The following is a 27,410-nucleotide window of genomic DNA, read 5'->3' as shown; positions in this document are numbered from 1 at the left end:
GTTATGAACGTTCTTAGTAGCTTGCCAGCTTCTAAGAACTGTAGTCCCTCCCCCAAGACGTCACAGAACCCTGATTTTGTTTTTGTTGTACCAGCTGTAAGGTGTGTCTAAAACGTTGACTGTAACATGACCCTGTGATCTGGCTGGGTGGCCAACCCCACCCCCTGTGTTCTCCTCTATGATGTGATTACATATTAATTGCAGCTGGTTTCACACACTGGTACATGAGCGAAATAATAATCTGAAGTGAGCTACATATGAACACAATTCAATAACATGTGCTACATGTTCCAAATTATGGTATCTGTATATGACATGAAGCAAAAAAGGACGTTTAATTACAAATAAATAAATGTGTGAGTGCAATTTATGTATGTTCGCCTTTGAATGCACTATCTTCCATGCAAGAGTTGATGAGGCAGTAATGTCCTGTTTATAGGTGTTGCGTAGATTAATACTCAATTATGTATATATATATATATATATATATATATATATTTACATAAACAGTAGATATTACTGTATGCTAATTTGCATGTCTTACACAGGTCTGCAACCCTGTAGTTCCCCATCATCGGCCAGCATACAGGGTTTCCACTGCAGCAATGAATTGTGGGAAATGACATGCAAATGAGCACACAGTGCCACCTTTTGCCACCATATTTATTAATTGTTACCTTTTTGTAGGACAACTAGATATAAATATATATAGATAGATAAGGAGATATAGGGAGAGAGACATATATACAGATATATATGTAAGTATGCTTATATTGTGAAGAAAGTATAAGTAGCAGCGGAAATATAGATAAGAACTGTAAACTACGACATGCTTAGTACAGTAACATTTGTCACCTGGTGGAAATGGAGCAGAATAAATTCCGATTTCCCTGTCCCCGGCCAAACCCTCCAAGACGACGGGAAGAAATTTGTCCTGCATCTGCTCCTCCAATGGTGTTAAGATGAGAGCTTATGCTGGCGGCCCACCTCCAGTGCCAGAAGCATGCATCCGCTGTGCTTGTATTTTTTTCTTTAAGTTTGCCCTGATATCGTCAAATCTTTTCCGACAATTTTTCCGGTCCCTGACATGATTCCCACACGCACACACAGCCAATGTTATTTGATTCCACATTTCTTTTCTTGATGCTGAACTTGTCCGCCCTTGAAATATATACATCATATATGACGTTCATTATTAATATAAAAACGAACATTTTCCTAAACTGCTACATGTTCCAAGAAATACCAAACATGCTGGTTTAGGTGTAATATGTGTACCACATGAACATTTACTTTTAAACATACAAATGTAAGGAAGCTTGCATGAATATTGTATGAACTTTTGGACAATTGTACGACTGATTGTTATTGTCGTTCTAAAGCATAAGGCAAATATGTGTGTAACAATTAATTTGAATTGAAAGATATTAGGGAATAATATTTTGATATTAAGACACCTCACATGACCTAGGATAACATGTCTTTGAAGAATGAATGCAAAGATAGACTTACCTAGTAAATGCCCATACAGAGAGTCATTGTGCTCCAGAATCCCTGTGACAAGAAATGTATATTCCTGTTCCTTGAACCGAGGATTACGTGGGCGCTCCACACGTTTCCTCCGAACACGTGTAGGCCCAGAGCTTGGCTAAAATAAAAGAATAAAGTTCGCAACCCAAAACAAAACTTAACCGTGTTCAATCAATGTCAAACCATACACCATATATGAAATCCTTAAAAAAATAAGTCTAGTCAAAACTAGTACTAAATAAGGCACTACCCTACAGTGGAAGTGATAAAAAATGAAACCATACAAAACCGTTGGTGTCAGCGTATGCAGCTATAATTAAAGAGTGGCTCAGCACTCCCACGCACTAAAAGAAAATAGACAAAAAAAAGCGCAAGACGCAAATGGTGAAGTATATCAAAATTCTTAATTCAGTGATAAGGAGGTAAGTATTCTGCGTACATCATATATGAAAATCATAAGCATTCACGTGTAATAATACACGAGGTTACCGCACACTCGTCGGCAGGGGTGATGGTTCCAGAGAAGTACCCCAACGGATCCTTTCCTGCTGTTATTCCAACATCATCTGTCTCTCACGTGATGCTAGTCTGCAGCCAGCGTCTGAAGCACTTCAAAGGTATGTGGCGCAACAGCACTGACACGTCCTATCTGTGCTTTAACCACGTAACAGGAGATAGTCTCTGTGGTAGAACAGGAGTCTCTGTAACCTGTCACACACGTCCGTGTGGTTGTAGGCTCACTGTTAGAGCGCAGCCGGCATACAGTTGTGATGTTCCACCTCGTGGCTCGCGCGCCTCGATGACGTCACTCATCGGGCAGGAGGCAGAGCGGAGTGTACCAGGGCGGAAGTGAACGCAACCGCCGTGCAGGGGAAAAAACACTATGCACACAAGGCACTTAAAAAGCAACCGCATACAGTACTAATACTCCGATTAGAAAGGTATCATAGCATTAATGAATCCAACGTGTTTCGAAGCTGTAACGCTTCTTCTTCAGGGAAAATTAATGGCACTAACCCCGAGCATTAAATACATAAACCTCTAACATCATTGGTCAGACAATTGGAACAAATGACCAATCAGTGTATTTACTCATCATTGGGGGCGTGACATTCGATCGATATACATAATTACAATTAATTAAAATCATCTTAATACACATCTTTAATAAATATTCTCTGAAAAATAAAAACAGAAAGAAAAATAAAAAGACAACATAAGAGAGCTTGTTAGAAACATATCATTCATAATTTAAACAGGTCAGTTACACACATAATACGTTATAATAACATATCAACAAGAGAATAAACCCTACAGACAATACACTAAGAGGTCAGACACTTGCTCAATGGAATTGACTTGCCGCATTTACTAAACAATAAAAACCATATCGAAAAAATGGTCTATTTAAAAAGTCTAAAACCCCTAATAAAATGCCCACACATCCAGATCCTCATTTAACCCTTTAGGGGCCATACAATCTAATTTGTGTATCCAATAAGACTCCTGTGCAGATAGGGCTTTTAATCTGTCCCCCCCTCTCCTATTCCGTGGCACGTTTAATGCCAATGAAGGTTAAAAATGAGGGATCTTTCTGGTGATGTGTTAAAAAATGTCTTGAGACACTGTGTTTCTCAAAACCATTTTTTATATTGCGAATGTGCTCCTGAATTCTTACTTTAAGGCTACGTTTAGTTCTCCCCACATAGTGTAATCCACAGGTGCATTCTAATAAATACACTATGTAGCTCGAATCACATGTAATAAAATCTTCTATACTAAAAACCTCTTTAGTGTTTTTTGAAACGAAAGTTTTACGATTCATGTGCATATATTTACAAACCGAACATTTGGCACAGTTAAAATTTCCCTTAGGTTTCTTATCTAGCCAATTTTTTGCAGTCGCTGAATGTATCTGGTTTCCTATATCACTGGGAGCTAAAATGTTTTTTAGATTTGAGGCTTTTCTATATATAAACTTCGGCCTCTTTACCAGATGTTTGCCCAAAATTGGGTCGTTGCTCAAGATATCCTAGTGTTTGGAAACCACTTTCTCAATTGATTTATAGGCTGTGTTATAATCTACTTCTTTTATTTTATCCTTAATTAAACTCTTTCTTTTTTGAATCAACAGATCATTGCGATCAATAAGCTGCACTCTTCCTAATTCTCTCTTCAAATGGTCGATGCTATAGCCCCTTTCGATGAAACGCCCAAACAATAACTCCGCTTGTTTCATAAAAGTCTCGTTATCACTACAATTTCTCTTAAGTCTCATGAATTGGCCACTGGGTATATTTCTAATCCAAGTATCCTTGTGATTATTTGTGGCCATTAAAAGGTTGCTAGTGTCAACTTCCTTAAAAAAAGTCTCTGTTACTACCCGTCCCTCTTTTGTAGATGTTAATTTAAGATCTAGGTAGTTTATAGTACTTATATCTGTCAGATGTGTAAATCTAGATTATATACATTCTTATTCATGTAGGAGACAAATTGGTTGACCGATTCATTGTCTCCGTCCCAGACAACCAGGACATCATCTATATACCGTCGCCACATGATGATGTTAGTGGCGAAAGAGTTATTGGCCCAGATACAATGGCTCTCCCAATTTCCCACATACAGGTTTGCGAAACTGGGGGCAAAACGAGTGCCCATAGCAGTTCCGCAAACCTGTATGTAGAAATCGGTGAGGAACATGCAGTAATTATGCTTCAATATAAAGTTGATACACTTGAGGATAAACTCCCTATTTAGAGAATGCAATTGAGGATCTTGTTTCATACATGCCTCAATAGTATCTAGGCCTTTAGAATGGGGAATGTGGGTATATAGGGCTTTTATATCACAGGTCAGCCATCTGTAGCTGCTCTTCCATTCAAACGACTGGAAGATTTTTAGGACTGTAGTAGAATCCTTAATGTAGGATGGTAATTGAACTACATACAGTATGTCTGCAAAAAGAAATCGACATACTGAGACACATTTGCAGTCAGGGACTGTATCCCTGAAACGATGGGTCGTCCTGGCGGATTGGTGATGCATTTCTGAATTTTCGGTAAGTGGTAAAATATTGGTATCCTTGGAAACACTGGATACAAAAAAGAAAATTCAACATCGGTAATGACAGACTGGTTGATAGCTTCTTCTAGAAGAACATTCAACATACCTTGATATTCCAAATTGGGGTCTTTCTGCAATTTTTTTATGAAAGGTGGTGTCAAACAATAACCTATGTGCTTCTTGTTCATAATCCTTACGGTTTTGTAACACCCCCCCCCCCCCCCGCCTTTGTCTGCTTGTCTGATAATCAGATCTTTATTATCTTTAAGCATTTTCAAGGCTAAATTTTCTTTCGCATTTAAATTTTGTCTTACCTTACCTATGTCAAAATTATTTAATAGAGCACCTATTCCATTATTTACCACTGTAAAAAATGCATCTATATGGTGTCCTTTTGATTGGGCTGGATAAAATTTAGATTGAGTTTTTTAAAAGCTGTATGTCTAATAATTGGTATAGGGTTTTGAGAAATAGGAGTAACCTGTGCATCTGTGATTAATGAAACAGAAGGTGGAGCTGACTCCAATTCGTTTTAAAAAAAATGCCTTTTTAATGTTAAGTTTCGTGTGAACTTGTGGAGGTCTTTGAACAGTTGAAACGAGTTCGGTCCACAAGTTCGTGAAAAGGTTAGACCCCTACTCAACACTCTGACTTGATCTTGTGTCAGAATGTTGGTTGAGAGATTAAAAATGCCATTTTCTATTGTGGGGACCCTTCTTGATGACTCTCTTTTCTTTTGGACAAGGGCACCGCCTCTTGTTCCTCGTCTGACAGAGACCTTTTTCTCTGTCGAGATGGGGGTGGATCTAATGTGATATTTTTTACCTTCACCTCTTTCTCTATTGGGGATGCAAATCTTGTCTTCACCATTTCTAAAAAAGACGGTGAAGAACGACTTGGTGAACGTGAGTAGACACTACGTTTAGGTAAAACCTTAGGTGAATATGTGTAAGATTCAGTTCTCGCTGGAGCATATTCTTTATAACTTTTTTGTTGATATTGATGGGGGTTAGATTTAAAATTTGGCTTAAAATCTCTAATATAATTTTTCCCTCTATAGTTGGGATTGCGGACGTGATTATCATACTGGCTGTGGGAACCCCTTGTATTGTTCCCACCACCGTTCACATGGAAGTTTCCACGTGACTGGTCATTGGAGACATATGGTTGATCATACGGGTCTCTCTGTCTTGAGCGGGAGGAGTTAGACTTGTCCATTTTATTAGGAACATAAGTTTGACTCACAACTCTACCTCTCTCCTCTTTTTTGGCCCAATCTCTTTGCCTATTATTAATATAGTCTCCCTTGTCACGTAGAAACTTCTCATGTTTTATTTTAAGGAGCTCTTCTTCTTCGTTTTCAAGTTTACCCTTGAGATCATGTTCTAACTCTGAACAATCATTGTCAATGACTAATGGTTCGAGTATTTCTATGGTCTCAAGAATATCCTTCTCTAAGTTCTTAATATTACGGCTCCTTTCAAAAATAATCAGTCTCATCAAGTCCATTGAGCCTGCATCAAGAATGCGATTCCATTCTTTCCTGAAATGTGCTTTCTCTTTCCCAAATGTGGGTTTTTTGAGAAATCGCAGACCTCTCGGAATCCTATGACAATCCATATAACTCTGTATTGTCCTTTTTTCTAACCATAGCTTATTCTCTTCTGATAACAATTTTTCTAAAATATTAAAATGATCCTTAACAGATGTAGATACGATTGCTTCAGTTGAGACATTTACAACCTCCTCAGAAAAGAGGAGACTGAAATTCTCTTCACGTTTGGCCCTACAATTAGCCAGACTCCACAGATAGGACGTGTCAGTGCTTTGCGCCACATACCTTTGAAGTGCTTCAGACGCTGGCTGCAGACTAGCATCACGTGAGAGACAGATGATGTTGGAATAACAGCAGGAAAGGATCCGTTGGGGTACTTCTCTGGAACCATCACCCCTGCCGACGAGTGTGCGGTAACCTTGTGTATTATTACACGTGAATGCTTATGATTTTCATATATGATGTACGCAGAATACTTACCTCCTTATCACTGAATTAAGAATTTTGATATACTTCACCATTTATTTATTTATTTATTTATAAAATATTTTACCAGGAAGTAATACATTGAGAGTTACCTCTCGTTTTCAAGTATGTCCTGGGCACTTTGCGTCTTGCGCTTTTTTTTTGTCTTTTTTCCCAGAGCTTGGCTGCTGCTGACTGGACTCTCCTTCTTCCAATGGAAGAGACTCCAAAAGCGGGCCACCAGCAACCACCCCACCACCAGACACCCCAGCAGCACCAGCAACAGAGCCACCAGCAGCACTCGCACTCACAGCTACACCACTCGCACTCCCAGCAACACCACTCGCACTCCAAGCAACATCACTCGCACTCGCAGCAACAGCACTCCCCTGAACCCTACGTTCACTCAGACGCGTACTCGCACGACTAGCACTATCACTCACACCAGCATCACTCTTCCCACGCCTTGCGGCCATACCTCTAGCACTCACAAAGAACAGAAAAGAAATTTAAAGCCAATCGCACTGAACACTTAGAAATAGAAAACAAGACAAAGATGTAAACAAAACAACACAGGACAAACCTATCACAATACACAACAACTCTCTCAGTCAATATGAACTTTGTAAATCGCCCAGCTCTGTGTGTCTCTCTCTCTCTCCCAACAACACAGAGAATGAATAACAATACACGGTGCCTTTAAATGGTCCGCACAATCAAAAACATGCTTGCTTCGGCAGATTGTGCAAGAAGTTTAATTGGCGGACCTAACACCACCTCGCCATGCACGCCGATACACCTGTGTGTGATCGGCAAATCATCGACAGAGTGGGAGCAAATGTTTTTGGCTTGATTCGGAATGGATTCGGCACTTATTGCATACGGAGAGGGAAAATCGCCAGAATCATGCCGATAAGGTACCCTTGCCGATTGCACTTTTTCACCGCTTACTGCATAGAGCCCTAAGTTATCTACGTTTCTCAGAGGATAAGTGTCCAGTTACCAATCTCCAGCAGGAAGGGGCTACTTGAAGAGAAAGCTGCCTGGATTATTTTGCTGGGCTTTTTTTGTTGCAACAATTACTAGGGTAAGCTTGCTCATGAGCCCCTGCAACTAGGAAAGGGTAGTTTTGTGTTACCCCAGATTTCCAAAGTAAGTGTATTTTTAGTGTAAATTGTGTTACATTGTGTATTTGTCATTTCGTGAAATAAATTACAATTTATTTTACCTCCTTGTTTTGCTGAATCATATGATCCCAGTATTAATGTGTTGATAAACCTGGTCTCCCGTGACATACGTCAGAGAGAGACACCCAGCAACCTTTTTAAATCTTTTTTTTAAAAGTTTTTGATACTGCTTAGTTTATGATGGGGGTGGTACAAGTTTTATTGGGGTGTCCGTCCAATCCCGCTGATAGGATACTAGGGCAGGGTTGTTGAACAGAGGTGGGGGAAAAGAATAGGGGCCTCTGTGGCCCTAAAAAGTTTGTTTCTGCTGTAGTGCTAAAACAAATAAATAATTCCAGAACTCCACCCAAATTGGCTTGCAATTTATTCGTGAAATTCTACATTTTGATACAAAATCTAGTAACAAAGGAGCTATTTAGTGGGATCTTTTGATCAAAAAATGATTGAAGCCTGTTCCAACCACGCCAAGGTAACCTCCTTGGTCTTGCGTCACATGACTGGGACATTTTAAGGCATAGGAGATACCGGCACCCCATAACGGGGCCTGTATCTCGGGAATCAGGGGGTCCCCGGTCCTGGAATCAACGCGGTTCTGCTCCGGAGACCACCTGATCATCTACACTATTGTTAACATTTTTATTAAAATCCTACGATCGCTGGGGAGATATATGCAGGGAGAGGCAGCTCTGTCTGTGTAGGGAGAGGCGGCTCTCTTTGTGCAGCTCTCTATGCAGCTGTCCCACCCACATCGCTGCAGATCCATGGGTGAGAACCTTTGAGAGAGGTGAATATCAGATCGCTGCTCCTCGACAGTTTTGCTCATTTAGCTATTGCCGGTATTCAGAGTCTGTCTGAATACCGTGATAACTACACTGACAAAACTGGCGGCGTAACAGGCCCAGCGAGACGTTTTATGAAGGCTACAAGAATAGGTCCCTAAGTCTTGCTCCATCTGTAGACCCTGCATCATTTCTATGCATGCGCCCAATGACTTGTAACTCAGACTTGCTGGCACAAGGTAAGAATGAGGCGTAGATACGTACATAGTGGTTTGTCGGGGAAGCAGTTTGGTTTGTCACAGCAGGTGGTGTTTAATGTCATTCTCTTCTCAGGATGACTGATTGTGCCTCTCCGGCCGCACTCACTGGACTTCCCACATTGTATTATCGCATGTAAGCTTTCGGTCCCAGCTGAAATGAAAGGCAGATGTTTGAATGCTTCAGGAATGCTGGGAGGGGGTGGGGGGGGGGGTTGGGGAGAGGGGGCCTGAGTTTTATTTACAGAATACTGTAATTGTGAAGCGCTTTGAGTCCCATTGGGAAAAAAGTGCTACATGAAATAAAGTTATAATTATTAAATAATGTTATTGTATGAGTGGTACTGTATTTAGAGCAGTTTTTCTCCACTCCTTCCTTGGGATTCGCAAGGACAAGCTTTATAGGTAACGACCCAGATAATCACATATTCACATATATAATAGAGATCCGCATCCCGGATTTTCGCTGATGTTACCCCGCAAACTCCGTTTCACAGTGGGAAAATCCACAAACGGATTTTGGGCGGTTTCAATGTGCGCGGATTCACCCATATCCGCCATTGGATACAACCCGTGGACGTATTTGTAGAATCCAACCTGCGGAAACAGCTATTCACTGGCGGAGAATCCACGGAAAGGATTCTACCAATCCGTCCACAGAGTGTATTTACTTTTTTACATTGATTCGCTGAAATCCCCCGACCAAAAAACCGGGGTATCCGCTGTGTAACCAAATTCGCCCAAAACAGTCACCCATCTAAGGTACAGTATATAAGATACAGTACATTATATAAAATACAGTACAGTATATGATACAGTATATAAGATATATATTATACGATACAGTATATAAGATATAGTATATAAGATACAGTACAGTATATATGATACAATATATAAGATACAGTGTATAAGATACAATACAGTATATAAGATACAGTGTATAAGATACAAAAGGAACCGGCTGATCCGCTGTGTAACCAAATTCGCCCAAAACAGTCACCCATCTAAGGTACAGTATATAAGATACAGTACATTATATAAAATACAGTACAGTATATGATACAGTATATAAGATATATATTATACGATACAGTATATAAGATATAGTATATAAGATACAGTACAGTATATATGATACAATATATAAGATACAGTGTATAAGATACAATACAGTATATAGGATACAGTGTATAAGATACAAAAGGAACCGGCTGATCCGCTGTGGATCCAAATTCGCACAAAACTTTAGCCCATCTAAGGTACAGTATATAAGATACAGTGTATAGGATACAGTATATAAGATACAGTGTATAGGATACAGTATATAAGATACAGTATATAAGATACAGTGTATAATATGCAGTGTATAGGATACAGTGTATAAGATACAGTGTATAAGATGCAGTGTATAGGATACAGCGTATAAGATACAGTATATAAGATACAGTGTATAGGATACAGTATATAAGATACAGTGTATATGATACAGTGTATAAGATACAGAGTATAAGATACAGTATATAAGATAAAGTATATAAGATACAGTGTATAAGATACAGTGTATAAGATACAGTGTATAAGATACAGTGTATAAGATACAGTGTATAAGATACAGTATATAAGATACAGTATATAAGATACAGTGTATAAGATACAGTGTATAGGATACAGTGTATAGGATACAGTGTATAGGATACAGTGTATAAGATAAAGTATATAAGATACAGTGTATAAGATACAGTGTATAAGATACAGTGTATAAGATACACTATATAAGATACAGTGTATAGGATACAGTGTATAGGATACAGTGTATAAGATAAAGTATATAAGATACAGTGTATAAGATACAGTGTATAAGATACACTATATAAGATACAGTGTATAGGATACAGTGTATAAGATAAAGTATATAAGATACAGTGTATAAGATACAGTGTATAAGATACAGTGTATAAGATACAGTGTATAAGATACAGTGTATAAGATACAGTAAGTGACACCGTGGTGCTTGGCCATTCATTGATTATTCTTACATTTTGAAATGGGGTTGATGTCACGTAGAGAGACCGGAGAAGAACTCATTGATAGACAATTAGAGGATATAAGAGAATAGAACCAGTAGTTTAGAGACCCTTGGAAAGTTTGTATCAATCCTTTACGTTTAAGATTATTTACCAGGAAAGTGTCATTGAATGATACACCTTGTTTTCAAGTCTCTTTCAGTAAGAGTTATTCCAAAGACCTCCTGGAGTGTATATGTCCCAGGCAGGAAATGAACCCAGTGGCACCTACAGCCCAGGGCATTAAAGATAAACCAACTAATGTATTAACAACACTACACCTCCTCTATAATACTGTAAATACACACTAGTCTGTTGTACCATATAGGATGTGGGAGTATTCATACAGGCAGACGTCCTGATCCAGTGAACACAACGCAGCTCCCAGGAAAGTAACGGGATTGGAGTTCACTTGAAAGAACTTTCTGCAATATTGTAAATAGTCTAAGGGCAAAATGATAAAGATAATAAAAAAACAGTTACACAGAGGTTTCCCATTCTGGGTTTGGGGTGCACAGTTAAATGCATACCAGACAATGGTAAGAGTACCAAACCCATTCATTCAACACCAAATACATGCAATAGCTTTCATAAAAGAGAATAAGAACACGTTATTCTGTGTAATGTTATCATTCAGAAGCCAAGAGGAACACTCACAGAAACATTGGGATTCCCCTATGGGTGCATGAAATCCCAGGGAATGTATCAATAGGGGGACAGGAACTCGTGTGCATACTGTATGGTGCGAATAGAATATATTAGTGTAAATTCTTATCATTTGTAAGGTGTGTTGATATCCACACATTCAATCAAACATCTGGCTGTCTGGTGTCTGGGGAATACGGAGAGACTGCTGGGAAAGGCAGGTTTGTGGCACTGTCGGACATGGGACTTTATTCATGAGGGATTTGTGTCTTTGCTGAAAATAAGAGGGGGAAAAAATATTCTCTTACACATCCGTTCAGGATGTTTTCATCTAAGAAACCCCATTAATGTGCCTGGGGTTTTTGGGAACAAAACGGCCAAAATAGCCATTTCGGAGTTTATAGAATGACGCGTTAAAGAATGTTTTTATTTTCTGCAGGGAACATGAAAGGATTGTACTTGTCATTTCTATGCGACCAGCGCCTTCTCCAATCCTACAGTATATCTGTAAGAAGACCAATAAAGGGGAGAAGAACAAAGGGAGCTGTGACTGAGCAAGGTCTGCTGGTAGAGGTAATTAAATGTAACGCTCTTGATTGATATCACATAATATAATTACAAGCTCCTACAACTCATTTCAAAGGGATTACTGCAAATGGGACAGCCACTGTAGTGAATGAAATTGCCATACAGTTACAAATAGAGATGGGTGAACCTTTCCCAGAATTTCAGCTCTGCCACGAATGGGCAACATCCTGTATGCTGTGGATTTCCACAGATCTGTCTCAAAAAGACAGAGTTGTGTTTTTTTTCTATCACTGAAAATCCACCATGAAATATAGAAGGGAGACCTATTTTAATAGAGTCCCCAACACTATATATATCTCATCAAACATCCCTCCAAAAAGGGGCACACCTGACATACCTGGGAGTTACAAAAAGTATATTTAAATGACTCCCACACTTCACACTTCTGCAAATTATTCCCATAAGTCCTACATTGACAAACCTTATGAGAAAGGGGGTACTGGTGTCAGGCCCAACAGGATCAGATTCCTCTGCTACTCTAGACAGCAGCTTTAGCAGTGTGAGCTAACCCTGCTGCTGGGTAGCACCACTATCACAGTACTAACCATAAGGCTGTGTAACATCAAAAGCGTCACATCATAAGTGTACATCAAAAGTGTCTACAAGAGTTAATTTTGGAGTTCATATCTCTGGACGTTTTATTTTCATCTTTCTATCTTTAATCATGGATGCATTCTGCATATCTGGATTAACATTCTGATTTATCTCTTCAAACAGGTATGTCATTGAGTTGCATTCTACCAACCAGAGAAATTAAGATTTAATTGGCTTTTGGGGTATGTTTGTGAGCTGATTCCTATCAATTGAGAGAGAAATGATAATCTAAATAACTATTTTGTAAGTCTGAGTTGATTAGACAAACCCCTCCCTAAGTCTTAGTCAAATGCATGTGAATAGGGTACTTAAGTCACTGTAGCATGGCTGTTTAGCCATAAGGCTGTGTAACATCAAAAGTGTTACATCATAAGTGTCTACAAGAGTTAATTTTGGAGTTACATCATACACTGGCGACACACTTTATTCGAGCTCGGCTAGTCCCACGAATTCGGGTATACCCGGGTGTATTGAGGTTTGTGACTGTTTTCTGCCCGAGTGCATTGAGTTATTTTCCGGCAGGGATTGAAGCATTTTATTCCCGCTGGCTGCAATACTGCACAGTACATATATATATACTGCATTACAATTCATGAATTTATGCCATCTGGTAGAAACGCGAAGCATTGCAGCCTATTAAATCCTAATCATTATCATTTAACAGATCAGCCGCCCGTCAGCCAGGCATGAACCCAGGCTGGGAAGGCAAATGCAACGGGGCTTGTCAGAGGTGAGGAGCGGCGCATTCCAGGTATCTGCCAGGTACATACCGGGTATTTGCTCGAATAAAGTGTGTCGGTGCAGTAAGTGTCTACAAGAGTTAATTTTGGAGTTGAATTTGGAGGTGAAGATTGGAGGAAGATCTGGACGCTGCATTACCACGTTGCCAGTGTGAGACATTAACTTTTAACATCTGTGATTTATTTGTACACTTTTATCTTCCAGTACCTTGGAACTCTCTCCTCCTGCATCTCACTATGCCCTCCCTATTTCTTTTTCTGTTTACTCTTTCCTCACTCCTTTGTGAGCATTTCTGTTCTCTACAACATATCCACCCCCCACTGCACCATTATTTATACACCTCTCTCCCAACAACTTCTTTACCCCTCAATAAAAAGCACCCCCACAAATCCTCTATTCACACCCTCTATCTACTCCTTCCCGCTGCTGGGGATCTCTCCTAAGCCTGAAGCCAAACATACACACCAGATATCACTCATGCCTCCCTGCCACCTCTTCCCCTGTAAATGGTGTTAACCTTTTCATTTAACACTGACCTTCCTTAAATTTTACCCCCACAAATCAAGCATCCCAATAGCCTGCCCTCATGGCTAATGTCCCACACTCAGTCACTCCTACCACTCATTGTGACCAAGCACTGCCATCTACAGCACTTACTCCCTCACCTGCTGTCTCTGTACATTTCCCATTAAACCTCTTAGATTGTAAGGTCTTCGGGGCAGGGATTTCCTTTCCTATTGTCTGATTTTGCTGCACTTATTGTATAATTATAATTCCCTGTACTGTAATCTTTGTGAAGCGCTGAGTACACTTTTGGCGCTATATAAATAAAGACATACAATACAATACAATACTTTGAGCTCTACTTCTCACTGCTCAAACCTGGAGCCGCATCCTCCTGGCTTCCTTTATCTGCAGACCACTTCCACATCCTGATTGTAAGTTCAAAGTTCATTGTGCACAAAAAGGAGCGTATCTGAGATACCTGTGAGACATGCGGTTAGCTGTATTAGCTACAGGTGCGAACAGGAAACCTCTTACACTATGCTGTGACAGTGGAGCTAACCAGCAGCTGGTTTAGCTCACACTGTTAGAGCTTCTGCCCAGAAAAGAGAAGGTTGCTGGTTCTGACCTGTTGGGCCTGACACCAGTACCCCTTCCTCATAAGGTGCCTTAGGCTAGTCAATATAGAGCTTAAATCCTTTGAGGAAGTGTATGGGGGATGACAGTAGTATAAATATACTTTGCATATCTCATTAGCATATCTCCCAGGTATCTGAAGTGGGCTCCTTTTTGAGCACAGGTGTCTGTCCATATGTTATTTGGAGTGAGGTTTGAGGGCATACGTACAGTATAGTGCAGAGTGGATCCTATGGATTAGGATTTATACTATTTGTTAGTGCCCAATCCGCCTTCGGATTTCCATGTGCGGGTGGACTTTTGGCAGAACTACACACATGAGCACACACTACAGTTACAACTTCATACTATAATGTAACCTTAGTTAGATAACATTGTAGCAGAGCAATAGGTTCAATATCTTCCTATAGCACATAGAGACATGGCAACAAACGTGTTACTTACGTAATGGCAAGACGCTGGTTGAGCCTGCCCGAGTACAAGATATAGTCACCTCTGATTTCGTACCTTTGAAGTACTGAGCTACCCCACTATTTGCACAGAAGCTTTCAGTGGAGCAGCCCATCATGGTCTTGGGCCCTGCAACAAAGAGAAATGGTTAATGATATGGGCCGAGCAGGTATTGTCAGTGCATTCTCATACGATTACCGATTTACAGTTGTAACTTATTACCCATTCTACCTATTGTGGCAGAGCTCACTATCATAGAGTGTTTTATATTATTACAGCCTGATTAGGGTTTCACCCTTCAGGGGATTACCACGGGGGAATCAAGATTACAATTCTAACTCACATACATCGTTATAAGGTGGTATACGTGTGCAACAATTGTTAATAGGCATAATACTATATGTGGCTGAACCCTAACACTAGCATTTACCACCTTACTAGCACTGACCTCATAAGATAGCAAGGGCATGACTGGGATATACAGTTATTTTTGTTTTGTGTGCACCTATGTATTTTAAATAATATCAATAAAGTATATTTAACCACTCCAATTTACCCACTTAGAGTTATAGAGTGCTACTAGCTGAGTTCTTTCTCTTAGGTGTATTATTATCAGTATATTTCTCTGCACAGCACCATTCTCTCACATATTAACCATTCATGGCATACAGCTGAGCAGAGGTCACTTCAACCCCCCCCCCCCCACTTTCCCTACCTACCCTACATCCATGGTCACCAGAAGAGGCTTCTTATTATGAAATGACAGGGATCTCATTTTGTTAAGAAAGTCAAATGCGTCTCTGACCACTATAGGATGTAAAAATTGATCCACAAAAAAAGCTAAGGGCTGATTGATGGAATTTGTGGCGGAAATAATAGGCCTACCAGGGGGGTTAAGGAGACTTTTTTTTGGACTTTAGGCAGTAATTAAAGAACTGGTCGCCTGGGGTTAATTATAGTAAGAAAATCCATCTCTGTCTCTGCAATCCAGGAGTTGCCCTAATCTAACATGAGGATCTTATTGATCTCTTGTTGGTAAGGGATAGTGGGATCCCGACTGAGTGAAGTGTAACAATTCACATCTCCCAGTTGCCTCATGGCCTCTGCTTTGTAATGTACATAATTCTGCAGAACCAGAGCTCCCCCTCTATCAGCTTTTTAAACAATGATATTAGGATTCTCCGCTAGTTTAAAAAAAAAAAAAAAAAATTCTCTTCAAGACTAAGGTTAAAGTATGTTTGATGTCTGTACTTAAAAAAATGATTGATATCAGACTTGACCAAATTCATAAAGACCAGCAGCCCATATCGCTTACAACTTTCGAGAGAGTTGAATATCACATTGCTGCTCCTCGCCAGTTTTGGGCATTTAGCTATAGCAGGTCTTCAGAGTCTTTCTGAATACCGTGGTAACTACACTGACAAAATTGGCGGTGTAACAGGCCGAGCGAGACGTTTTATGAAGGCTGCTAGCATAGGCCCCTTAAAGTTTTGGGGAGCATATAGTACAAAAGTGTCCCACATAAAAAATCTCATTCCTATGTACCGGAGAAAAATTCTCCTTGAAATGAATAGGATTTGTTTCCTTTATACACATTCCCCTAAAAATGCTAAAAAGGAATACAAACCGTACAAAAAATGTGCGTCAAAAAAAAAATACAAGAAAAGATGGGGGAGCACAGTTTCAGGAAAAGGGTAGTTACTAGTATGTCCTATTAAGCTGGTGATTGTTATGATGAGAGGTGATGTGTGTATGTAGGTGAAAAAATAAAAGAATAAAAAAACTTACACGGCCTTGTGTAAGTTCTATCCGTGTAAGTTCTATCCGTGTAAGTTCTATCCGTGTAAGTTCTATCCGTGTAAGGCCGTGTAAGTTTTTTTATTCTTTTATTTTTTCAACTACATATACACATCACCTCTCATCATAACGATCACCAGCTTAATAGGGCATACTAGTAACTACCCTTTTCCTGAAACTGTGCTCCCCCATCTTTTCTTGTATTTTTTTTGCCAACAAGGGTCCCGGATAGGTCCTGCTGGGGTTCCGAGTCACAGGAGGACATCATAAGAACATTACTCTCAGGCTGTATTACATCCCCTTTTTTACATCCTATACACGCCATATAGAGATAGCGCCCGGGTACTTTTTGGAAAAAATGTGCGTCGTCTGAATAAAGAGGGTGATGTATCGTGGCAAATCTGGAGCCAACGTGATTCCAATTGTGTCATTATCATCCTTTGTCTTTTTGCGCAATATATAAAGGTTTGTGTTACGTCGTTTGTGTCACCGCTTGATTTGGCGAGTGACAATAGGAGGAGTTACAGTATATGATGCACAGATATTGAAATGTAGAGTGAATAAAAATCCCACTTGTGGGTACATTTGTATGCAGCCAGGGATTCTGGGTAAGGACATGTAAATGAGCAGAGTGTGTCACTCTTTACTTACTGTAGATGTAGCAAATGCTGCGTCACCTTTGTCTCTTGTATTGGTGTAAATAAAATCCGCCAGGTCTGAGGGGATGTAATCTATTCTAGTTAACAAGTTACGTCACATGTAAGAAACACTTTCATACATACATGTCTGTAACGGTGAAGGGGTAACCAGACCTATAATAAAAGTATTATGCCTGGCTGGTTGCCACTAACCCCTGTTGGGGATGAAGGGGTTAATTGTATGGCCACCGCAATTACATGTTTTCCCTGAATATCAACTGTAATGTCCCCTGGGTCATACGTGAAAATGGAGTGTCAGTTCTGCAGCTCAGAACCTAGCTGCAGCCCTGTTAATCTGTACAATATGTGTAAAATGTGCCCACTATGCAAAGGGTGCTCCTAGCACTGTACCTAGAGTTAATTGAATAAGCGTGCCTGTGGTGAGCGGCTACATTGAAGCTCTGAATCACTTCCTAAACCGCAAACCCTCTGGGAAAGCCTTAACCACAAACTCAAGTGGCTAAGTGGCTTGCAGTCTAGTTGAAGTGGCGGAGTGCAACAATGTATCCTGCGGTCTCGCTAATCAATTGAGGTCAATTGGTGAAGTGCTTCTGCGGTTATCGATCCTGGCAAGCAGAGATACATTGTATACCGGCTTCTGAACGCAGAACGATTATAAGTCAAACAGCAAACCACATCACAGAGCCTATTCAAATAAGGGGCTAACTTACATTAGGAGGGAGCTAGCACTCTAATTTTTGGAATACAGATAGCTACGGACTAATCATGCACATACATGTTTTAATACCACCACCGTATGTAGAAATCACATATAAAAATAACCTGTGTTTTAGGAATTTAAAAATATGAACACAGGAGCCTTTTCCTGTCAGCCCGGCAGTTAATCCATTAACATGCGCATATGTTTGGGATAAAAAAGCTGAGGGATTTCCAACTCCGTACTTCGAAGGGCACCCTGCTGCGCTGGTGACCCAATGTCTAGAGAAGTCCGGAGTTGAAAGCCTCAGAGACCCTGAAGTGTTAGGGCGGGCGGGATACAGTGAAGTACCCTGAACCGGTGTAAAGTGCGGGCATTAACAAATGGTAGCCGACACCCAGACTTACTGTCGCCAGGTAAGGGGTTGGGTCCCGTATGCTAAGCAGCAAAGGTGCCAAGTTAGCGAATGCTCTTAGCAGACCGGGAAGTCACCTCTGCCAGGTTTTTGAGATACTGGCAAGTCTGGGATAGGCAAGAAAAGTTATTCACACGGGGGGATTGGCTGCACAGGTTAAGGATAGGAGTCTTAAGCCTGGATGTGTTAAGGATGCTTGAAGCCTGGTCTTAGTCAGATTCACCTAAGATTCAGCTAAGAAACATCTTAAGCTTCAACCAAGGTCTGTTCCAGGGTCAGCGGAGTTCCGGAGTGTTAGGGGTTAAAACCATAGTAACAAAGAATTGCACCCCTCTTCTAGAATTAGCTTGAGCTAAGGATTCCCAAACAAATCCTATAAGGACTTAACGAAAAGTTTTCCTTCGGCGGAGTTACAGGGGTTGCATTCCGTGCCCCTAGCCAAGGACTGTCGCATGGCTCTATTCGCGCACCACCCCACTCCCGTGCAGTGGTTCCTAGAGACTTTGTTTTCAAGTTATTCATTCTGTGGACATTATATTTTGTTTCCCCATCCCAGTAAGTGTATATTGAGTGTAATTGTAAAGAATTGTGTGTTTGTCTTAAAAGGAAATAAATTACAATTTATTTTACCCTCCTTGTTGTGCTCTATCCAGAATCCCGGTATTAATGTGTTAATAAGACTTGGTCTCCCGTGACAATGTCACACAAATGTGAGCAGAAAACGCAGAAATACAGCAAATCAAACACATATTTGCACTTTCTTTACATTAATACATTCCATACATATGGCGTATCATTGCTGTTTAAATTGAATTTTAATGCATCCTTCATGTCGAATACCTGACTGATATAATTATTTGTATTTTTGATTTAGATCTAGTATTAGTAAATATCAGTTGTCAATGTAAAATTAGTTACAGTACAATAGTCATACCGTGAAAATAATGCATTTTGCTACCCAACTGTATATAATGAAACATCCGTGTTGCGGGAAATACATTCCTAGATTGCTACATTATAGCTTCTTAATTCTGCTCTAACAATGTTAAGTCTTTTTTTAGGTACGGTTTTCATCAAAATATCAATGGTGCTATTTCAATGGGAGCAAATTTTTTCTTGGTAAATTTGGAGCAATGTTTTATTATTCAGTTTCTCCACTGACAGACGTGATAAATTGACCGGGCCTACGGTTTGTACTAAGATCATTATTTAATTTCATTGTGCGTCATTATTGTAGTGCTAAAAAATACAACCCTTCACAAACTGTGTGTCCTGTACATAAAGGTTGTTTATGTGATATATACAGCTGAACCCTGTTATAACGCGGTGCTCGCGGGTCATAGAATGAGACCGCGTTATAACCGGGATCGCGATAAAAAAAATATTTTTTTAAACAAAATGGTGGCCGTGATGAGGGGTTCCGCGAGGATTACCCAGCATCTGCAGCTCTCTCCCTATTTAATCAGCTTCGGGCGGGGGGCGTGTGTGTGTGTGTGTTGTGGAATTTGTTTAAATAGGGCTCTTGTTGCCTGTCCTTTCTCCTATGGCTTTTGACACCCAAAGACAAAGCATGCTCGCTGCCTGACAGAGTCTCTCTGATTGGCAGATTTCAATTTCACAGTGCACTCTGCACGTGTGTGCTGTGCAGGGAGGAAGCCTAGCACCCTGAATGCTGACTATGAAAAGGGGTAAGTGGGCTGTTATTGTCACACAGCACTGCTGCTAATGGTGAGGCAGAAAATAGCATGTGTTTGTCACGAGAGACCAGCACTTTTAACACCTTTATACCCGGATCCTTTGATTGAGCAAAGCGAAGAGATAAAATAAATTGTAATTTATTTCCACAAATGACACACACTATGTTACACAATTACACTGAAAATGCACTTACTGGGACGGGGCAAACAAAATAACTTGTTCCCAAAACGAAATCTTGCAAAACAAAGTCTCTAAGAGAAATTTCCCAGGAGCGGGGGTTGCTCGCAAACAGAGCTGGAAACAGCCCTCAGTCAGTGATGCAAGTTGCCACCGCTGTGTACTCTGCCAGAGCTGCTTTGCTCCTTCTGCCACTGTGGTATTGGTACTTGGAACCTCAGTTCTTACAAACTCTTGAATCTTGTTATGATATGAAGTTTAAAATGAAGCTTAGATGAATGTGTTTCCCGATGGGCTGCACGGACTCTTATAGGGTTAAAACTCCTATACCTAACCTGTGCAGCCAATCCCTCCATGGAAATTATTTCCCCCGCCTATCCTGGAGTTGCCAATACCTTACAAGCCTGGCAGAGGTGGCTTCTCATCCTGCTAAGGGCATGTCCGAACCTCGCACCTTTGCTGCTTAGCATATGAGACCCAACCTCCTTACCTGGTGACACTCAGTCTGGGCTGGGCGGCCTTTTGCTGATGTGCCCGGACTTTACACTAAGATGAGGGTACTTGGGCTACCCCTCCCCACTTCACACCTTAGTAGGACGAAGCCTTTCAAATCCGAACTTTTTCAGACATCCCGGCAGCAAGCCAGCGGGGTGTCTAAGAAGTCCAGAGCATGAGATGCTCCGTTCATTAGCAGGAATTTCCTGCCATGCATTTCTGAACGACAGTGATCATAAATAAAGTGTTTCCTCTGCCTCTGGTGTTTTGCATGAAACTCCCAATGTGCGTATCATGTTGGAACAATTAAAATAGGGGGACTTTCATTCATCAATTTTATATAACTGTATAAAAATTGCGCGATGTGAGTTTTTATGTTTTCGCCTGAACCCTGTTCACCGCAAATTTCAGCGCTCTAGGAGCTTCCTAGCCAAAGTTAGCAAAAAGCCGCTTGCTATGCTGCCAAGCGCAGAGTTTTAAAAAATTTTTCCTTTATACTTTCACATGAAAACACTGGTACCTATACATTTTAACGTAGAAATGATATTACTCTCGCCACCTTATACCTGGTGGGAGATGTTCTGAACCCCAATCTTGATTCTGGGGTTTCGGGTATATACCGGGGGCCCTTTGAATGTAATTCATTCCCCTGCCCGGTCTTACTATCCTGGTCTGTGCTGAAGCAGGGAAATCTCCGTTGCTTGACACTTCTGGAATAGTGACACACATACATTTTTATTACAATTACAGTGTTTCTGCCATCATTGGGTTGCAGAGCTGGCACTTCACAATTCAACAATATGGCTCAGGGGCATCCAGCCGGGCATAATACCTTTATTATTGGCCTGGGTACCCCTCACAATCACAGTGTTACTTGGTCTCATTGTCTTTGCATTCCTCCCCAATCCAGCTTCAGATCACTGATACAGTATATCCCTGCCCTTGGAGACTGAACTGTATTGGACAAGGAACTTACACTGTAGCATAACATAATGTATTATTTAGTATGATAATAAGGATAATTACATTGAGATGACTTCTAGAACCCCAACTGTAAACATAAGCAGCAGCAATGGATGACACATAAAGTGTGATTAGGTTGCCTATTTTATTTGTGTAGGTGAAAATCAATATCCTCTTGTTTTAAATAGGAAACACAACTGTAATCCTATAAAATTACCTATTGCCTAATGTTCATGTGTCATTGCAGTTTTATCTTGTAAACTACGTTTGTGAATATATCCAATGTTACTAGATAGGGTTGTTTACATAGTAATCTTTAGTTATTCTCATTTTTAGCGGTCTTAGCCAAATGGATCTAAGTTAAGAAACGGGGCTCTTGCTATCCCAAGCTGTATCACAGAGTTCAGATGACACATGCAGACAGTAAGATAACTGGCAAGTTATTCATATTTAACTGGGGCTTTCAGGTACAAATGAGGACGCCAGGTAGAGTGTTATACCACAGCAGCGAGGGATTCTGGGAAACGACATGCAAATGAGCACACAGTTCCACCTTTTGCTTCAAAACCATATACCATGGTCCCCTGTAAGCTTTTGCTTGCTGCATGGTCACAGCTTTGAGCACAGCCAGGGTTAAGATGCATAGTCAGTAAACCCACCCACAGACAGCCGGTTTGACCTTAATGGGTCTCATCAGTGTGGGGTTAGTTACACTGGCATTGCAAAAAATATATATATCGCACAGACAGCTCTCTGATGCAAAGTATTACACCAAACTGCAGGAGGATCCAACAATAAAATACATGAGAGAACTGAACAGGATCATTAAAACACTCCCGACCCACACAAGAGAGCACATTCTGGACCTGATTCCAGACACTGCATCTCCCTGCACAGCTCTCACAGGCGATCTCCCTGCACAGCTCTCACAGGCGATCTACCTGCACAGAGAGAGCTGCATCTCCCTGCACAGCTCTCACAGGCGATCTCCCTGCACAGAGAGAGCTGCATCTCCCTGCACAGCTCTTACAGGCGATCTCCCTGCACAGAGAGAGCTGCATCTCCCTGCACAGCTCTCACAGGCGATCTCCCTGCACAGCTCTCACAGGCGATCTCTCTGCACAGAGATGGCAGCATCTACCTGCACAGCTCTCACAGGCGATCTCCCTGCAAAGAGAGAGCTGCATCTCCCTGCACAGCTCTCACAGGCGATCTCCCTGCAAAGAGAGAGCTGCATCTCCCTGCACAGCTCTCACAGGCGATCTCCCTGCACAGCTTTTACAGGTGATCTCCCTGCACAGAGAGAGCCGCCTCTCCCTGCACAGCTCTCACAGGCGATCTCCCTGCACAGAGAGAGCAGCCTCTCCCTGCACGGCTCTCACAGGCGATCTCCCTGCACAGCTCTTACAGGCGATGTCCCTGCACAGAGAGGGCAGCATCTCCCTGCACAGCTCTCACAGGCGATCTCCCTGCACAGCTCTCACAGGCAATCTCCCTGCACAGCTCTTACAGGCGATCTCCCTGCACAGAGAGTGCAGCATCTCCCTGCACAGCTCTCACAGGCGATCTCCCTGCAAAGAGAGAGCTGCATCTCCCTGCACAGCACTCACAGGCGATCTCCCTGCACAGCTCTCACAGGCGATCTCCCTGCAAAGAGAGAGCTGCATCTCCCTGCACAGCTCTCACAGGCGATCTCCCTGCAAAGAGAGAGCTGCATCTCCCTGCACAGCTCTCACAGGCGATCTCCCTGCACAGCTCTTACAGGTGATCTCCCTGCACAGAGAGAGCCGCCTCTCCCTGCACAGCTCTCACAGGCGATCTCCCTGCACAGAGAGACCCGCCTCTCCCAGCACAGCTCTCATAGGCGATCTCCCTGCACAGAGAGAGATGGATCTCCCTGCACAGCTCTCACAGGTGATCTCCCTGCACAGCGCTTACAGGTGATCTCCCTGCACAGAGAGAGCCGCCTCTCCCTGCACAGCTCTCACAGGCGATCTCCCTGCACAGAGAGAGACGCCTCTCCCTGCACAGCTCTCACAGTCTATTTCCCTGCACACAGAGAGACGCCTCTCCCTGCACAGCTCTTACAGGCGATCTCCCTGCACAGAGAGAGCCGCCTGTCCCTGCACAGAGAGACCCGCCTCTACCTGCACAGCTCTTACAGGCGATCTCCCTGCACAGAGAGAGCTGCATCTCCCTGCACAGCTCTTACAGGCGATCTCCCTGCACAGAGAGAGCTGCATCTCCCTGCACAGCTCTCACAGGCGATCTCCCTGCACAGAGAGAGCTGCATCTCCCTGCACAGCTCTTACAGGCGATCTCCCTGCACAGAGAGAGAGCTGCATCTTCCTGCACAGCTCTTACAGGCGATCTCCCTGCACAGAGAGAGCCGCCTCTCCCTGCACAGCTCTTACAGGCGATCTCCCTGCACAGAGAGAGCTGCATCTCCCTGCACAGCTCTCATAGGCGATCTCCCTGCACAACTCTCACAGGTGATCTCCCTGCACAGACAGAGCTGCATCTCCCTGCACAGCTCTTACAGGCGATCTCCCTGCATAGAGAGAGCCGCCTCTCCTTGCACAGCTCTTACAGGCGATCTCCTTGCACAGAGAGAGCTGCATCTCCCTGCACAGCTCTCACAGGCGATCTCCCTGCACAGAGAGAGCCGCCTCTCCTTGTACAGCTCTCACAGGCGATCTCCCTGCACTGAGAGAGCCGCCTATCCCTGCACAGCTCTCACAGGTGATCTCCTGCACAGAGAGAGCCGCCTCTCCCTTCACAGCTCTTACAGGCAATCTCCCTGCACAGAGAGAGCCGCCTCTCCCTGCACAGCTCTCACAGGCGATCTCCCTGCACAGAGAGAGCCGCCTCTGCCTGCACAGCTCTTACAGGCGATCTCCCTGGACAGAGAGAGCAGCATCTCCCTGCACAGCTCTTGCAGGCGATCTCCCTGCACAGAGAGAGCCGCCTCTCCCTGCACAGCTCTCACAGGTGAACTCCCTGCAAAGAGAGAGCCGCCTCTCCCTGCACAGCTCTCACAGGCGATCTTCCTGCACAGCTCTCACAGGCGATCTCCCTGCACAGAGAGACACTGCATCTCCCTGCACAGTTCTCACAGGTGAACTCCCTGCACAGAGAGAGCGCCTCTCCCTGCACAGCTCTCACAGGTGATCGCACTGTTTTAATTTACATTTTAATAACAGTGTACTGTAGCAGGGGGTCTCTGGAGCTGAACCGCATTGTTTTCAGTCTCGAGGACCCCCGGCTTCCCGAGTTACAGACCCCAGAATGGGGTGCCGGTATCTCCTGTGCGTTTAAATGTCCCGGTTACGTGATGCGGGAGATTTAAACATTGAATGGTGATACAATTTAGGACATAGGTAACCACACTGGCAATCAATGAGTGTATTGGCTAGTACTTGGTTTTAATGTTTATTGGCGGTAGCGGGGGTGGGTGAAGGTGGTATTTTCCACAAGGTTGGTTTTTATGCCTACCAGGTGGGAAGCGGGAGGGGTTAACCCCGTCATTACCATAGCGGTAGTAAGGGCTTAACTCCTCCCGCAACTTCTTGGCCTAAACACCAACCAAGGGCCAAATACCACCTTCACCCACCCCTGCTACCCTCAATAATCCAGGCACTTGTATTTAACCTCTTCATTGCCTTAGCGGTTAGCTGCTAAGGTAATGATGCTGCTTGAAAAGGTATTTTTATTACATTGGATGGATGTCGGGGGGTCTCCTGAGCCGGTATTAATGTGTATCAGCTCCGGAAACTTCCGGCTTCAATCCATGCAATACAAATAAAAGAAATCCTAAGTGCTACTCGTAAATCCCATCTCGCCACCCTTGGGCATCACTTAAAACACAAACATTCTTTATTGTCGCATCATTTTTCACAATGCATGTACAATCATTGGGCTCAAGAGCTGACACTCCCGAACCCCAAAAGTGGATCAGTGGTAACCAAATGGGCTTACCCTTTATTAGTGAGCCTGGTTATCCCTCCACCATCACAAGCAATCCCTGGGGCGGCGAGATGAGATCTGGGATAAGCTGGCTGTTTCAGAGCCCCGATGATCTCATCAGAGCAACTAGAATAGGGTGATTTTATTAAAACCCGCGAGTTGGAGCTGTGTGTGAGCTCCCGCTCGGTGTGATTGAGCTGCAGCGCTGCCGCTCGGGGAGACGCATTTCCGGAACGAGTTTGGCAGGTCATCGGAGATTTCTGAATAGCAAACTTGCCAAATCGTTCGGGAACTGCTCCAAATCCTCGATGAATTAGTTATCAAAGTTTGTAAAATAGGCACTATTGTTTAATTTGAATACCTGATTAATACAACTTAAATATAAATAGAATTACTAGTATTAGTAAATATAAATTATTAGTGTAATATTATTAATAGTGGCCATACTGTGAAAATGATTTATTAACAATACATTTTGTGAATACAGAATACATAATGAAACATTTTTGGGGTGTAATGGGTATTCCACCCCACCCAATCTCATATGTAGTGTGGGTGAGTAGAACATGTGTTGTTACCGGTGTGGTGCGTATACCTGCAGGCTCACAGGAGGTCTGAGCCTCCGCTAGTGAGAGCCTGGGGTGAATCCTCTGGAACGGATCTTCGTTTACAGCGCCTCCACCTATGTAGGATTCTATGGACGTGTAGAATGACCCTACATAGGAACCCAATTAGAAACCACACACACAGTCAGTGATTATAATAACTAAGGAATTTACTTATGAACATAAAACATATCATCGCATTTACATAACCTGTGTCCCTCTCACGAGGAGACACTACCCGTGACGTCTCGCAGGACGTTTCCCCAACACTAGGTGATCCCACCCAGTGTCCAGTGAAACCCCCACACCCAAGGTCCCGTACTCCTACAGAGATAGTCACTGGGTGACTGCGCAGTCACTAAAACCTCTAGGCCTGTTGGTGCACATATAATATTGATACCTTCCGAGCACTCCGATGCTCGGGCCTGCAACAGTCTTCTCAAAGGGTCAGACGTCCGTCTGATCCTTTCCAGGTACTCTGCCGGTGGACCCCAACGAGGGTCCCACCGCTCCACGGGAACTGCAACCGATCACGGCAACACCAACCGCATGGGAACAGCAACCGCCGTTATCAGCTTTCTGCCTAACTACTTCTAGAGTGACAGCAACCCTAACCTAGGGCCTGTCCCTGAGGAACCGCAACCTGGGATGGCTTGGGGAAAACTCCTAGGGCCTGTGGAACATTAACCTGCCCCCCCTTCCCCTAGCTACCCAGTCTCTAATCCTCCCTATAACTAGCTACTCCTAACACCTAGCTACTCCTAACAGCCTGCAGCAGACACACAGTTCTCACCGTCCGCCTGCAGACATTCACACACGCTGCACACACTGCGCCCAGCACATGCAACGTCAACACACAACACTCATACACAGCAACC

The 27,410-nt window shown here is 42.6% G+C and overlaps 1 protein-coding gene across 4 annotated transcripts in view; it reads right to left on the bottom strand.

The window, feature by feature from the left end:
• LOC142497953 (uncharacterized) overlaps nt 1-27,410 on the bottom strand; it is a 153,275-nt gene that overhangs the window by 80,979 nt on the left and 44,886 nt on the right. For 3 of the 4 annotated variants that reach the window (XR_012802358.1, XM_075606425.1, XM_075606424.1), the window contains exons 3-5: nt 15,055-15,189; nt 11,224-11,346; nt 8,844-8,990 (exon numbers count right to left, since the gene is read on the bottom strand). Coding sequence is in view for 2 of the 4 variants with exons in the window: in XM_075606425.1 (XP_075462540.1) it covers nt 8,844-8,990; nt 11,224-11,346; nt 15,055-15,189 (405 nt within the window). In the remaining 2 variants the exon portion in view is untranslated. Of the gene's footprint in view, nt 1-855; nt 1,162-1,512; nt 1,649-8,843; nt 8,991-11,223; nt 11,347-15,054; nt 15,190-27,410 lie in introns of all 4 variants that reach the window. The other variant, XR_012802359.1, reaches the window with a different exon arrangement.

Source organism: Ascaphus truei, chromosome 6 (genome assembly GCF_040206685.1).
Source record: "Ascaphus truei isolate aAscTru1 chromosome 6, aAscTru1.hap1, whole genome shotgun sequence".
Lineage (NCBI taxonomy): Eukaryota > Metazoa > Chordata > Amphibia > Anura > Ascaphidae > Ascaphus > Ascaphus truei.
The sequence above is the reverse complement of the archived record's forward strand: the minus strand, read 5'-3'. Positions and strand labels throughout refer to the sequence as shown.